At 39.5% G+C, this 15,858-nt stretch overlaps 1 protein-coding gene across 7 annotated transcripts in view; it reads right to left on the bottom strand.

Annotated features, from left to right (window-relative positions):
• AMBRA1 (autophagy and beclin 1 regulator 1) overlaps positions 1-15,858 on the bottom strand; it is a 123,951-nt gene that overhangs the window by 87,389 nt on the left and 20,704 nt on the right. For all 7 annotated transcript variants that reach the window (XM_021533387.4, XM_021533385.4, XM_021533386.4 and 4 more), the window contains one exon: positions 4,252-4,338. In XM_021533387.4, coding sequence (XP_021389062.1) covers positions 4,252-4,338 — 87 coding nt within the window. The remainder of the gene's footprint in view (positions 1-4,251; positions 4,339-15,858) is intronic.

Genomic DNA, 15,858 nt, shown 5'->3' with positions numbered 1-15,858 from the left:
ACAGGCATTTTGCCTTTTGAACTACAAGTGCCAGGCCAGTAACAGCCTATCACAAGGCTGACTGTTTGCATTTTATCTGTAAGATAGATTAAATACAGAAAGCAAGGAAAAGTAAATTTCCCTTTATATGCTATACTCCCACATGATTCCCTTTGCAAGCAGAAGCACCACACAGTACCTACAGACAAAAAGCTCATACACAGAAGAGAGAAATTTGCTTCTTGGTACTCTCTGGAGCTCACTGATTAATTTATTACCAATTCACTCTAGTAAGCTCAGTAAGCATCACTTGTAAGAACCAAGCCCAGTCCCCATGTGAACTCTGCCTGCAATGCCAAACAGCAGCACTGTTCAAATCAACAATGAAGGAAGATGCTGTGATTTTGATGGTAGTTAGGGAGTACCATGGAATATCATGCAGGAGAAAAAAAGGTTTCACATCTTTAACTACTTTGTAATCAAAATGCTAGGGATTTTATATAGTGGCAATTTCATCAGATCCACTAGGTCTATGTTAAGTGGAGCTTTAAAATCCTTGTATCTGACCTGAAAGGAAATCTTTCCTCTGTAATTAACTCTTAATTCTCTCTCATCCATAACTTCGCATTTGTTTGCATCAGCTATCACACCACCAGTATTACTCTCTTGAGACAGGAAAACACATACTCTCTTTTCCTACCCTGTGTATATCCACATCTCCTCACACATGTTTTCTGTGACACATTTACTCAGTGTTAAAATCCAGACACCTCAGATGCTTCATTTATCATTTCATTAGCCTTATTTGGTTAGACTTGAATTCTAATTTGGGGGAAGGACAAGTTTAGGAGACAGATTACAGGTTCAGGCGTGGAAAAACTTAAGCCAATAAGCATCAAAAGGGTAAGAGGAACAACACACTCAGCTTGATTCCTCCTGAATCTTTTATGCACTGTTTAATAAGTTAAACCTATTCATGCCTACAGAAAGAAGAAAGCTTTGCTGAACAAACACAACACTGCTCTCTACTCCCCATAAGACTTAATAGGCCAAATACAAAAAAGCAAGGCATTACAGATGCACACTAATAAATGAGGAGCTGCTCTCTTCTCTGGGCTTTTCCATAAGCCAAAACTTTTGTGAATGCCTTAAAAAAAAAAAAATATATATATATATATATACATTGTAATATGTACAGAGAGAGAAAAGAGAACACAGGAACAAGGCAAACACTGGAAAACATGAACAGTGGTTGCAGCAGTCCAGCAGCGTAACCACTGCAACTTTTCTTTTTCCTTTTATCACACCAAGGGAGAATTTTATAGAAGAGTATGAAGAACGAGTTTAGTAGTCTTCTAAAATTATGCAGGTCACCAGAAGAAAAAGCATGGTGATGCCTGTTAGAAGAAAGAGTAGGCAATAAAGAGTGGCCATAACCGATAACAAGATGCCAGATTCAGCTTCCTGACAGCACATGGTGTGTACACTGGATAGGCTGTGAAAAAGATTTCCAAAGACAACATAAGAAGCTTAAGTCTGATACACAGAGGGAAAGGTGTAAGGGATAAAATACTTTCTAGCTGCTTAGATTTTTTTCTAGAGATATATCTAACAAACACCCTGTGATGCATTATACATATATAAAAATGCATATATGTACATACACACAGTCTAGGAGCATATATAATTCTTATTGAATATTTCTATTTAAAAAACATTATTTTGTGTGTTCTTTAATGACAGCCTAATTTAATTCTTCTGCAGATTATTTTCTGAGTTCAGTACATATGGTAACTGTGGTGAGTGACAGAACAGCCAAGCTGACCTTAGTGAAGTTCACCAATGCCACTGAAAAATACTGCTGCAGCCTACATCAAAATATTCATTCTAAATCTGAGGGAACATCAAAAAATATTCTCCCTGCCTCACTGCTGACCTAGGTTATTCAAATATAGCAGCATTACAGACAGTAAATGCAGAAACAAAACTAACACATACACGTTCTCAAAAATAAATTTTTCAGATCATGTAGCTTATGTGCTCTTTAAAAAAAGACTCCATTGGAGACAGTGTGGTTTTAAGGAGATATGGTTTTAATATATATTTAAAACACATAAACACACACAGATAAAGATGTTTATATCACCTTTGTTTCACTTTTCTACCTTGTTATTTAACTTTTCAAAGACATAACTTTACATTTGGAACTTGAGATGCTACAAAAAACCTTTCAAAATGCAGTAAACACTCCCTTTAATCACTTTTCAAATGTCTTACTAGTTAAAGGGACAGTTAAAAATATCCTACTAGCCCAGCACACCGGTATGGTTTATGGAGGAAGACTCTAATCCTATTCCACTCAAACTTCTAGCTGGTACTGATCATGCCTCCATGACAGTGATATTTACTGGAACAAATTAACCCTCTTAGAAAAATTTCGAAATGGACTTTTCTTCCAAAGCTCTTTATAAACTCAAGCTACTATAGCTTCTACCACAACCTAAAACCACTTGAACTGTCACATGAAGAGCACTGTATCAGTTCTAAAATGGCTTCAAGTAGAAAAATATTTTTGACCATGCCCCTTATGCTAGGAAATGTCTCAGGCATTGATCCATTTTCATACATTTTATTGAGCTTCATCACAGCAGACATCTACAGAAGGGGAAAACAAAATTCAGATACCTAGGCAGGCCCTCCTTTTCTTTTTTAAAAGGCAGCTCCCAGAGAGCTACAATCAGTTCTTAAAATCCCTGCTCTATCAATCTACCTGCCTTGGACAAGGCATTCCAGAAGAAAGGAATTGTGCACTTCCAGCAATTAAGCAGCTTTTGGCACTCAAAAATTAATTTAAAGCTATTATTACATTCAGGTTAACATTTGTAGAATATAATTTTCCTCTTTCCAGGAAATCAATCCTGCCATTTAACCAACTGCCATTTAGAAGCTTTTACATTTATTAGTATTTCTGACAAGACCTTCAGCAGTCACCTAGGTTGGTTTCCCAAGGATCTTATATACAGGCAGCATACTCTACCTTACTTTCACTTCACTACAGTTTTGTTTACATCATTCCTAAGCCTTTGAATTATCTTTACAAGGCAACTTTCTTCACGATAAATGGTAAAAAGCCAAATATAAGATTTCACCTCTGTAAGGCTTTATCTACAGAGACAGTTAGCAAGGAGTTATTTACTAACACATTTATACCATCTGGCCAGTTTGCAACAAGGCCTTTTATTTCAGAACTTGTACTTAAGAATATCATCAGTATAAAAATGCAGATTTTGTGGTTCATTATGAAGAAAACACTTCCCCCCCAAACCTCACAAAACAACAAATCTCCTTCAGCAACTCAAGATTTAATTTTCAGTGGTATTCCTGTACTCTTCTTTATGATAAATCCTAGTGCCTTCAATTCACACAGCAATGCAAGAGGTACCCCAAAAGGCTAAATCAGATATATTTTACACTTACTGAATTTCCTCATTCATAGCTTTCCTAAACCCATCTAAAGAAAGCTTATTTGTCATGACTTATTCTTTGAAAGTTTCCAAAGCCGCTTGCTGTTCACGATTCTATCATTTCTTCTGACAGAGTCTTTGGGTCACATTATCCCATCTGTTGCTTTCTTAATACACTAAATAGAAACTGCAAAGATAATTTCTTTCCCTTTTTGATAACTGCCACATTTGCTTTTTCTAGTCCTCTGAAACACTCCCACCTCTTTTGAAGATTAAGCAGCACTACAGGTGTTTCTATGGCTAATGTCAATGATTCATGACTTTTCAAAAATAATTGTCAGTATTTGGTTCTTAGTTAAGTATACATAACCTTCTGGCTATGCTCTCTCGTGTACAGATACATTTATGGAGACAATTCATGCTTTCAAGCACGTCTGCTCACACTAGCTCCTAATTCCCTTTACTGAATTCAAGACTATTTGGTTTTTAATTCATTTTTCTTTAAAAGATATTTTTAATATAGTGATACAGCTCATTTACTGTTGGGCCTGTTTGCCACCTAGTGTTCTCCATCCCAAATAATTTCATTAATTCTTATATGTTTACTTCAACAGTAATTCCTTCCTGTTTTCCTCATTTCCCTCCAGACTTAACAGCATCTGCTTACTTGCTCTTTCTCCATGTCAAGTCATTAAGAAGGAGATTAAGTCCAATATTAGAACCACTGCCAGAGGTTTCAGTGAGCTATCCTGAAGTTATGATTTTGCATATAAAACTTAAATGTCTTTAGACTGCATTTAGCTCCTACCTGGCTGGATCTGGGTAGATTGGATGTTCCCGGGATCCTGCTCCATCATAGCGAGATAACGAAATGAGGGAAGACTCCAGCAACCTCCTAGAAAGAAAAAACAAATTAAAACATCAAAGACCATTCAGAAACATCCCTCCTATATATGACCTACTTTCTGAAACCTCTTAAGACTATTTCTATCATTAGTGCAGAGAATTCTGCAACATACTGAATCACTCACTGATGGCATAAGTGTTTTCACCACACAGGTATTCAAAGTTTTATGTTCTCACTGCACAGGAGAAAAAACACCTCAGGTAAGGAAGAAGGGTGGTCTAATATCCACTTCCAAGTTTAAGAAAGATGTAGATGTCACTTCTCTGGAGACAATCCATTCCAATGTATCAGATCCATAAACACTACCATTGTATTGGCCATCTGTCAAATTGTTACCTACTCAAAGGTGGCTACACATGGAATGGGCCAGGGAGCAGGGGACAAAGAACACACATGTTAACATGTGGACTTTGGGGGCACCACTGGTGTCTATCCATAATAAGATCTTGAATCTTAGTCTCAAGGCTCTGAAAGAGAGGTTTTCAACTACAAAAAATAAAAGTGTTCTTTTCCTCTGTATTGTAATCAGCCACAGGGAGAAATACCAAATATTCACACAAGAAATAAATGTATGCAAATGCAGCCAGACAGCCTGAATATATAAGAAATGAGACTGAGTCATAAAGGCAGCAAAATCGAAAGTATATAGCAGGAACATGTCCCCCACCCTGACTTCTACATGTACCACTGTCCAGCTTCTGTCATAAACCAGAGGACATCACTGTTTCAAGACTGACTCATGGCCTGTTGCAGCCCTTAGATTAACACAAGAGATGATTTGGGGCAGGTACAGAAAGTGGAAAAAACAACTCTCAGTTTACAAGATTGCTGAGTTCCCTTTCAAGTCTTTCTACGTCAGAACTCCTGCTAAATTTTGTTTTCCAGTCTGTAACTTAATGAAAGCAGTTGTGGTTTGAAAGCCACAGAGGTCCAACACCACACCTGTTCTAATCACTCACACACAGAGCTGATGAGAAAGATTTGAATCTTTCACTCTTAGCCCCACACTCATAATAATCCATTAGCCTTTGCAGTGCAGGACAGTAAGTATCAACACAGGAAGAAGGCCCAGATAAAATCCACAGCGAACCTCCCATTTCTAACCATGTAAAGACAGCAGAATTGCAAATGAGAAGTCTTTTTTCCTAGCAGCAGCTCACCCATCAGGATTACAAGAAAAAATTTTACTGTCTTCCAGCAAATAAAAAAAAATTACTTCAATTTTACATTATAGATTTAGAATGCACAAAACAGTGAGAGATTGCTTCAGTTTCCCAGTTGGAAAGGCATGTGTCAGCTCGAGAAACTTGCTGCAAAGTACTGGGACTATGCATAAGACAAGAAATCCTGTCCTTTCTAGCACAAAGCTGTTTGGCAACTATTTGCTTTATTCAAGAACAGTTATTAAATCTCTCAAACTTTGAGTTTAATTAATTCTCCCAATTCCTAGGTTATTGAGTGAAAAGCTCTAACATTCAATACTGCTAGGTATTATGAATCCCTTGGCTATCCAAAAAGCCCTTATACTTCAATTCTGTCTTTCCAAACCCTTCCTTCTGCTCCAACTACATATGTGCAAAAAGCAGCTAATCCAAAAGGAACAGTGTTACAGCTTTACGAGGTATACCTGAAGTCCTATACCTGTCAGGTATACAGGTATACCTATTACTTGCATCATATATGAACTGCTTTAATCCTTCTAGGGGAAAGGTAGATAGAATAAAATCAACAGAAGTGATATTCTACCTACTCAGACAGCTGGTCCCTTCTAAACCACTGGCTCAGAATTCAGCGAGGTTACTGCCACTGAAATACCAACATGCTTTTGAGAAAACTGCTTTTCTAAGCTACTCCAAAAACAACATTTTGCAAGCAACCTTGATATGCTAAGGCTGCCACCCTACTGGAACATCCTGACTGATCACTGGACTTAGTCAAGGAGAAAGAGCTTCCAGAGCATGCAGATTCTGACAGGGTCACAACCCTAGAAACAGCAGCTTCCTCCTAATGGGAGCAATGCCTATGGTGTTCCAATAACATGTACACACAAATAATCATCAAACTCACCCCTATCAAAAGTCTTGGTGCCTGCACACTACACATCCTACCTTCTTTCCCAGCCCTTCGGCATCTGTCCACTAAGTGAGTAAAATCAAAGAGAAGCCGACCAGTCTATGCTGCACAGCCCAGCAAACCCTGTTAGAAAGAAGTCTGCTGGTATTCTCCACTCATATTTGTCTTCTCACCTTTAAAAAAACTGACAACTGCCTAAGATGATCATTGACTTTGAGGGATTACCTTCAGAAAGCATCCAGCAGCTATGCTGAAAGAAATCAAAACCTATACTAAGCAGAAGGACACCACAATGGTACAGGAGCAGGGCACACATCACTGTAACTTGGTGTGGGTCTGAAAAAAGACCTTCTCCTTGGCTTGGGAAAAGCACTTACAGGAACCTATAATTCTCACCACTACACTGCAACAGATCCTTGAAATATATGTTTGAAAAGTCTTGCTATAACAGGGTTGTGGCATCTCAGATGAGAATGGATACAGGTTACATTAGTAACCAACAGTTGCCTGAGCCATGGGATTGCCAAGTGTCTGGGTAAAGAGACCTCCTCCAGGCTTCAACAGCCCTGTGCCATTACCTGAACAGGCTGCAACTCCATCCCATGCAGCAACAGAAGCTGCTACTGCAGGAGCATCTCCTTCACCAGAAGGGCTCGCTCAGAACACCAGCAGTTACTGGTTTGTAAGGAACAGGATTACAAACACTTTCCCAGAACCTTCTCTGAGCGTGCACTGTCCAAGTTGAATGGTCTCAGTTAAGATGGCCTTTCCAGTAGAGCCTTCTAAGCCTGCCATGAACAAATCCAGCTCCTGCACTACCTCATACTGAGGCACACAGGCCACGTACTAGGGCCACATTCAGATCATGTGGACAAAGATAATTAATTCAGTTAATGGTAACTACTAAAAGCCAGAGCTTTTTTTAAGTCTTATTAGTAGATGTTAATTATCCTACAACTGTGCCCTCTCAGATCACAGAGCAATGAACAAAAGGTTATAAATAAACATAACAGGCAAAAAATCCAAACCAAGGCAACAAGCAAACTCAAGACATCCAGACAGACCATTTCTGCTTAATGCTCCAGAGAATAACAATAGCTGTACTGAAGCAGAGTACTAAGCACAAATAAAATCCATTTTTAACTAACTCATTCTAGACTTAGCCCTTGAGACCCAAAATCTAAATGCATTTAGTACTGTCAAATGGGTTCAATAATAGACACACTGTTATAATCATCAGTGTCTCATCTGTGTCACTGGTAATGTAACCTACTGTCCCTCAGGAAGGTGCAGATAAATATTCTTAAAGTAAGTCATATTATACTCTGCCAAGTCTTTGGTGTCACAATCATAGCTTCTGGCACCCAAAATCCCAGAAGAGACACAAACTATTTGTTTTCAATAAAGCCAAAGTGTAAGGTAGTCCAATATCTTACCACAATAAACATGAAGTTGGGAGCAATTCTGCCTAAGGAGAACAAACATAATCTGCGGATGAAGAGAAGTAGCTCTGTTGCAGTAAACTGTTAGCCACTAAACATTCAAGTTTCCAATGGAGAAGCATGAAAAGAGAGAACAGAAATGCATATTGCTTGCATCTCCTTTTGAAATGTTTCGGCAGATCATGCTTGACTCCTGAATCCTCTCTGCAGCTTACAGCAACCTCCTCCTCTCCCACATCTCCCATTTCTGCTATCCAGATATGTAACAGGCTAACACTAGGTTCTATGGAAGCAATCGCTCCACTATCTCTGTCTAGACAATATGAAATTGTCACAAATGACATCTAAAGTACAATTAGCAGAAAAACTGCAATTTCTACTCTCTTCCCCCGCTCACCGGGAAAAAAAAAATCACCCATTATCATCCTCCAGGTTGTCAGTCAATCCTGCAAATGATGAAAATTAACTCTGCTCACCCTGAGAAATGCTTCTGTTCCATCTTGCTAAATTAGGAGGAGGGGGATTGTAGTTTTTGTTTGGTTTATTTTTTTTTTATTAAAACTACTACAAGATATAAATTGCCTCTGTTCAGCAGCATTGAAATCTCAACTCTCTGATTAAGATCAGACTCCTTTTCTGTCACACATCAACAAATCTGGAACTGCCACTCTACACTTGCACTGTTAACTCAGGTCTGCAGCAATCACGAGCAAGGAGGTAAAGGAAGTAGACTCCAAGTTACAGGACACTTCTAGACAAGGGAAAGAGAAAGACTGCACAGATACAAGACATTATGAGCAGAAAAGGGAGAATTTTCAGGAACGAAGCTGAATGCCAGAAGCTACAGTTCAAGGGGAAAAAGCTCACAAAGCAATCTCTTCATAGCACATAATCCATTGGACTATACCTCCATTCTCCCCACGGGGATGAGGATCAGCACCAAAGCCTTTTGGGACAGAGTGATTCATTTCAGCAGGTTTTGGAAGATACTTAACTGCAGCAAATGTAACTTTTTAGTAAGTTTCTAAGGATAAGCAGCCCTACATCACATCTTAGATTTACTGTCACAGCATAAGCATTACTGAGTAACGCTACTCCAAGAGACACTGAGGGAAGGGTTTTCCTCCCCATCCAAAAGGGAGGTGTTAACAAACAGCATTGGGGTTATTTCCTTAGAATCAAACGGGTGTTCAGTCAGCTGCTATCCTCCTAAGCTGCTCTACACCAACAACCAGGGCAAACCAGTAAAATGAAGCACTCTAAGGACAGCAATCACCCCTACCCCTCCCCTACTCCCAGCCTTCAGCTATGAGAAGAGCTTAAAACAGAAAATTGCTAGTTATCCTTTGAAGGAAAAGTATATTGATAACTGTTGGCAGCCTCTGATTTTCCTCCCCTCATTTTATGCCTTCCCTGAAAAGACTTTTATATTGCATAATGCCCATTCGGAGGTGAAAATTATCACACTACATATTACATGTCCTTTTCAGCCCTCCAATTTACAGCCAGCACTCAGTTCCCCTGGGCACTCATCCCTGTGAATGTGCTCCTGTGGTTTCTCTTAAGAAGGTAAAGAATAGCAACAGTTTAAAACTAGATTCCCTTCAATCATCTTCCTCTTACAGCTAGGCAATGCATAACCTAAAGATAATGAGAAAGCTAAAGCATGAAAATAGCTGAATGTTCTTCAGTGTCCAATAACACCAATACCCTCCCTCAAACCTTATTCCTGGAGATCAATTATACCCTTGACAGAGCACTAGAAAACTATTTAAAATAAAAATCTCAAACAACCCAATCCACAGGCTTGGATATTCTTTCTTTCCCTGTTCTCAGAGGAATAGGAAAAATTATTTCAGACATCTGTATTGTGTTTCCTACTTTCAAAAAGTAAATTGAAATCACGTAAGCAGAAACCATCAAGCATTTTGTTCCACAGCTTCATTTTCCATAAAAGTTTTGTAGTCCTTGTCAAACAGAAAAACACTATTGCTCTTCACCAGTTTCATATTCAAGCTTAAAATAAAAAAGCAATCAGTATGCAGTCCTAAAGACTGCCTGAAAAAATGAGTTCTAAAATTAAGTTTTTAACATAATCTGCTCTGATACCTTTAAGCTAACATTTCGAGACTGCTTCAGCTCTCACATGGTTATGGTTAGACATATTTAGCCTAGCACCAAGACTGGACTAAGACAGGTCAGAAATAGACAATGAAGAGAAAAAATATAGTCAAACAAAAGGATCAAGCTTTTCTTAAGAATGTTGTAATCATCTGCAAGAGATAAATAACCTGAAAATATCACTACTCATTAAAACCTCAACTGTCACTTTTGCAGTTCTGAGTGAGCTCCTCCATAGCCTTGTTCACATCTGTGCCGAACTGATTCTCAGTGAGGAAATAGAGTTGGTGGCTGTCTTTCTATCCAAACCCTGTTAGGCATCCTTTTTGTCACCTTTTTTTTAACGTTATTACATACAATGAGCAGCCTTTACAAAGTAATTTCCTTTTTTTAGGGAAAGCAAAGATGCAATATATGGTGATATAAATATGTGATCAGAGACAAGTTATAAATACAGCCTTTCTAAAACACTTTGGCCTGCTTGTGGAAAAGAACTTGTGTTAACTCTGAAGGTGCAACTAAGGACAGAGAAGACACCCTTCCCAGCTAGACGTGAAGAGTTGTTCAGAGGAGAAAGGTCTGATATAAGGCAGAAGTTATCACAGAAAGTGATTGTTTCCCCTTTACTGATTCTGGGCAAGAATCCTGTAGAAAACAAACTGTAAGGATTTCTCAGAAAAGAGACAGCACTTAAGGTCTTCAGCCAAGATGGGAAGGAATGCAGAGAAAAAGTGCACAATTACAGAAAACAAGGAACTATCAGTAAGAGTTTGAGCAGCAGAAATAAGCACTGGGAATTGAGTCCTCCTAATTAGAAGATGGGGAGCAGAGTTTCAAGAAAAACACAGTTAATTAACCCTTTAAAGTTACTTCAATTTAACTAGAAAGTAATACCATGTAATGAATTGTGCTATTACTGCACCTCTCCTTTTGGACTAGGAATTCCAATTTCCATTTACCATCTGATGCTGCAGGAACTACACAGCAACTTTAGAGCTCATCACAGGGAAATGAGTTGCCTTACAGAAAATGACAGATTCTTTTAAGACTCAGGGCTGCACTGTTAATCTATTACTTCACCTGCTGAAAAAGGCCATGCATCAGAACAAAATATGAATGAGCATTATGGAGAGGTCCTCCTCATACAGCATCTGGGGAATGATTAGTTCATAATTTCAACAAGCAATAGGGAACACACATCCATGACAGACATTAAAAGGGTCAAGACCAGCTACAGCAAGCAGCATTAATTAGTTTTAGCAATAGCTCCAACATGAAAAGAACAATGAAAGACCTTGCACTTCCATTTTGCAGGGGCAAAATCCTTGAGGGACAGGAGGGGAGAAGAAATGAAAATCAGTTCAAGCTACTGCACATGCTATTTTGCTCTACAGTGGCAGTTTCACACCAGTGCTCAGGATGGGGCAGGTACCCGTGCTCAGCTGAAGACAGACATCACATTTCTCCACCTAGACCCTTAACAACACACCATCAAACGAAAATTCAGCTAGAGGTTATGGGTTTCTAGTTATCATAAGGTTTAAAAGCATGGCCAGAACATAGCCAACACACTGAATTCTCTCAGCCTGCAGACAGCTTTACCCTTCTGAGGACTCTTCTGCCTACCTTCATCTGTATGACTGCTTCAAATTCTCCTTGTTCTGGGAGTTCCCAACACCACAGACTCTGTGGACAGCAGAAATCTCTGCTTACCCACACACAGATCTGCATCAGCTTCTGGGATAATTACATACAACTCATGTTTCTCCGTAGGGAATTGAAGAGGAGGTGTCTTTCTTGAGGGGGTAGAAGCCATACTGTTATCTCCATAGATTTCTAAGGCTATGGAAACAGAGATCTTATTACAAATCAAGCAATCCCTTTAAAATGCTCTTGTTCACTCTGGAGTAAAAAAGAAAGTCAGGTCAACAAATGACTGGCAGCGTAGTTCAGTCACTTAGTCCAGCCTTCCCATTTCAGGAAGACAAGGGAATGATTTCATACTAATGCATTTCAAGCAGAAAAAATGAGTCAGTTTCCTGGCAGATACAGAACCCTGTTTATTTACAGCCTCCAGTTTCAGCAGGTGCTCTCTCAAGAAGAGCAAGGGAGGAGGTCACTTACATCATCATGCAAACAGCCATTTGGTGCAATCAGTTAAATACGTATGTGGAAAATGTTTAAAATGCATGTTAGCTATTCAACAGACCAGAACAGTTCAACTGGAGAAATCTAGAGTCATCACTCTTTTGGTTACAGTTGTGTTACTGAGTCAGATCACAGGTCTCCCCCTCTCCTCTTGCTCCAGGGCCCACAGATTAGATTAATCCTGCCCTACTGCAAGTTCTCCAGTCCAGACTCTGCAATAAGGAGCAAATACTTGGATACAGGCACTTTGTCCCCAGAAACACCACATTGTGAGAATGTCCAAAGAGCATGAAGAGTGAGTGCACACATGAAGTATATGTAAATTGAATGCACATCTAAAAATTACAGGGTTGTATTACAATAAAAAGGCACACTACAATGCCAACATCTCCAGCTCTTCACCACAATGAAGAAAGCTACAAAGAGCTTTTAGATGAGCAAGCAGGCCTGAAACAGATAGCTTCAGAGAGATTTCAGAGAGCCTGCCCAGAACTTGTTTCTTGGCAAAAACCAAAACCAAACTGAAATTTAGACACTGTTTTAATATGACTTAGCTGAAGCCAGACTATAAGCTCTAAAGATCTATAAGCTAGATAGTTTAGGCATGTCACAGACCTCCATTAATTGTAAGCTGAGCATTATCCCCTAGATAGAATACAATTACATGAACTCAAGACACATAGGTAAAAGAACAGAAACAGGAGCAACTGTACCTGGTCAAGTGAGCCTGTCTGGACATGCTGCCCACCCTGTAGCAGCTGGATCAGGTGGCTGCAGGGAAAGTATGTGCAGACAGCGGAGGAGACAGACAACCTAACAAAGGATGGCTTTCAAGAGGGGGAAGCTATTCACACCTCTTCCCTCTCTGTAGGAAAGCTGAGAACTGATATGTTTTATGGTATCCTCATATAGCTATCTGTTTGAAGTCAGCTGTCTTTAAACTTCTGAGCAATTTCTGTTTATTCAAGATCTTTGGTCTACAGTCACCTCCTATATGCATTCCTCAAAGAAACCAAACAACCTCTCAAAAAAACCTGCCCAAAATAACAACCAACACCCACCCACCCAAATAAAAAAAAAAAAAAAACCAAAAAAAAACCACCACAAAACCAAAAAAACACACACACAAAACCACCACCAAAAAAACCCCAAAACCCCACCCAACTCTAGATGCCAATAGAAGCAAAAATAATAGCCAGTTTGGAAGCATATACCTCTACCATTCTCACTAAAACATCAGTTTAATTCAAATTCAGTAAACTTCCTTGATGCCACAGTGCAGCAGGTGAAACTCCAGAACAGTTCCTGCAGCAAAGACACTTGTAGGGAAAGAGGTTTCTGTTGCCTGGAAATTGCAGAGGAATAAACCTTACCCATTTATTTTATAGGTGAACTCCTCATTGCTGTGCCTGGACAATAATAGGGGTGGAATAAGGGCAGTGGTTCAAATGGGAAAATACCATGAAGGTATTTGAGGAGGAGATATTTCTATATCTGCCTAGTAGGCAAGTCAAGCTGCTACAAGAGGAACATGGGGAAAAGAATTTCTTTTAGTCTGCTACAGTCATTGCTGCATATTTAAATTCAGGCCATGAAAAAGAAAAGGCAGCTTACACCTTTCTGCAAGTTTGGTGAAGGCTGCAGGTACATGTCCAGCTTTCAAAGGCACTGGGAGAAACTCAGCAGCAGGGAGTGACCTCTATCAGTTACTGCAAGAAGGGAAAGCACAAGGCATCATCCTTCTCACCCACCAACTCTCAGTGAAGAAGAATAGGGCTCTAGCAACCTTATATTAGTCTTAAATCAGGAAACTAGCAAAGGCAGGGGAAGGAATATTTGTGCAAGAAAAAAGGTAGTTCTTTCACTTGTTTTTCCACATAACTAACAGCATACTAAAGAGCTCAAACTTTTAGAACTTCAGAAAAAAAGTTTTTCCTGCCCACACAGAGACAGCAGGCTTGGTCTGGAAAAAAAACCCACAAAGCCGAAAGGGTGTGTAATTACCCCAGAGCTCATATAGGCATCAACTGCCCATTTAGATATGGCAGCTTCTCCTATAGTTCAGGTTATGTTTACAGTCTCATGATAAAAACTAATTTGTATTTTCCATTTTCAGTAAAGGCCAAACAAACAATACTCACCAAGTTTGTCCACAGCCTGCACATCTCACACATAAAAAATGCTAATTACCATGTTTAAATGCTCATGTCACCTTCAGACTATCACTTCACTTTATGTTCACAAGAGACAAATTAGGTCTTTGTTCACTCTTATGTGTCCTGGCTAACATTTACAGAAATCATTCCCATACCACACGGTTCTGGCTTTCTCTTCTCAAGCACATCTTCCCAAGCACAAACCCAAACCTCTTCTCTCTGCTGGCAAATCCATTTATAACTTCCATTTACCCCAATCTCTCACTAACTGCTGCGATATTACTTATCTCTATCACCACCATTTTCAATAATAGTAACGAAGCATCTTTGGAATTATTTCTTACCAAGCCTGATAACAGCACAGCATAAACTCTTCCAAAACTATCACAGTGCACATGGAGTCTACAAGGCTTGTCAGAAAAATCCTTTCCACAGCACCAGTAAGACCTACACACCATAACTTTAAACAAAATACTGAGTTCAAACTACAAATGGCAGGACACAAGGCTAGCATGGTTTTCACAAGTAATGGGTCTGGACAAAAGGAATCAAGAAAATTATGTTGAGTAGGTCTATTTAGATTTAGCACAGACCGCACTCCCACTGATGTGCAGTCTGAGCTAGTCTCTTCTCCACAGCTCAGGTGTGCTCTTCTGCTCAAGCCTCCCTTTCTCTGTGAACTCAGCACCACTGCCACAATATATATTAAATACTCGAATAAGGAAGCCACAACTGCTGTAAGCAATTAGCAAAAAAATAGCAACTACGAAGATTTTTGAGAAATAAGGAATGGAACAAAAGGCAGAATACACTAGGTATGTGTTCTGTCTTCACCATAAGACATATTTGTAGCTTTACATAAGGTAATTCCCTCCTGCTTTAGTTCCTCTCCCCCAAAAGGTAAAGTGAGTAGCACTACCCTCCTCTCTGATTTTGATGGCAAATGTCAGCCACAGATCTGCGTCTTCCCATGGCAGGGGACAAGGAAGTGTTCTGGTTGTTTAGTTTTCAAAGCAAAGATATGAGTGACATACACCCATACAGTGCTTTGCACAGTGAGAAAGTTACCAGAAGTCAGTACATGCAGAGATCTGATCAGCCTTGGTCATTTACATCAAAAACCAGAACTGCACATAAGAAGCTCAGGTTCTGCCAGCATGAACTCAGGAAAAAAAGCTGCAAAAGTGACTGTGCTCTTTTCCATTATATATACAGCACTGATCACTGTTGGGCAGGAATGGGGCTGCTCCTACCCTATCAATCTACTTTAACCACAGACTGGTCCCAATTCTATCTCAAGTCAGCACTGTTTCTACAACTTAGAGCGGGAAGAGGCATCCCCATAAGGCCCTGAGAAAACTATACCCATTTGCACTAGAGAAAAAAACAGACTCAACACAAAAAAAAATCCCCAAACATATTCTTTGCCTTATGGAAAAGATCCAAAATTCAGGTAATAGCTCAAGGCATACTTGAAGAAAAGAATAAACAGAGCCCTGGGGAAAAAGTGACTGCCCAGACTCCAACCAGCATCTGCCAAGCAAGCCTCCAGAAAACAAGCTCCATAT

The sequence above is a fragment of the Lonchura striata genome, chromosome 5, assembly GCF_050655825.1.
Source record: "Lonchura striata isolate lonStrDom1 chromosome 5, ASM5065582v1, whole genome shotgun sequence".
Lineage (NCBI taxonomy): Eukaryota > Metazoa > Chordata > Aves > Passeriformes > Estrildidae > Lonchura > Lonchura striata.
This window is presented reverse-complemented; position numbering and strand designations above follow the sequence as displayed.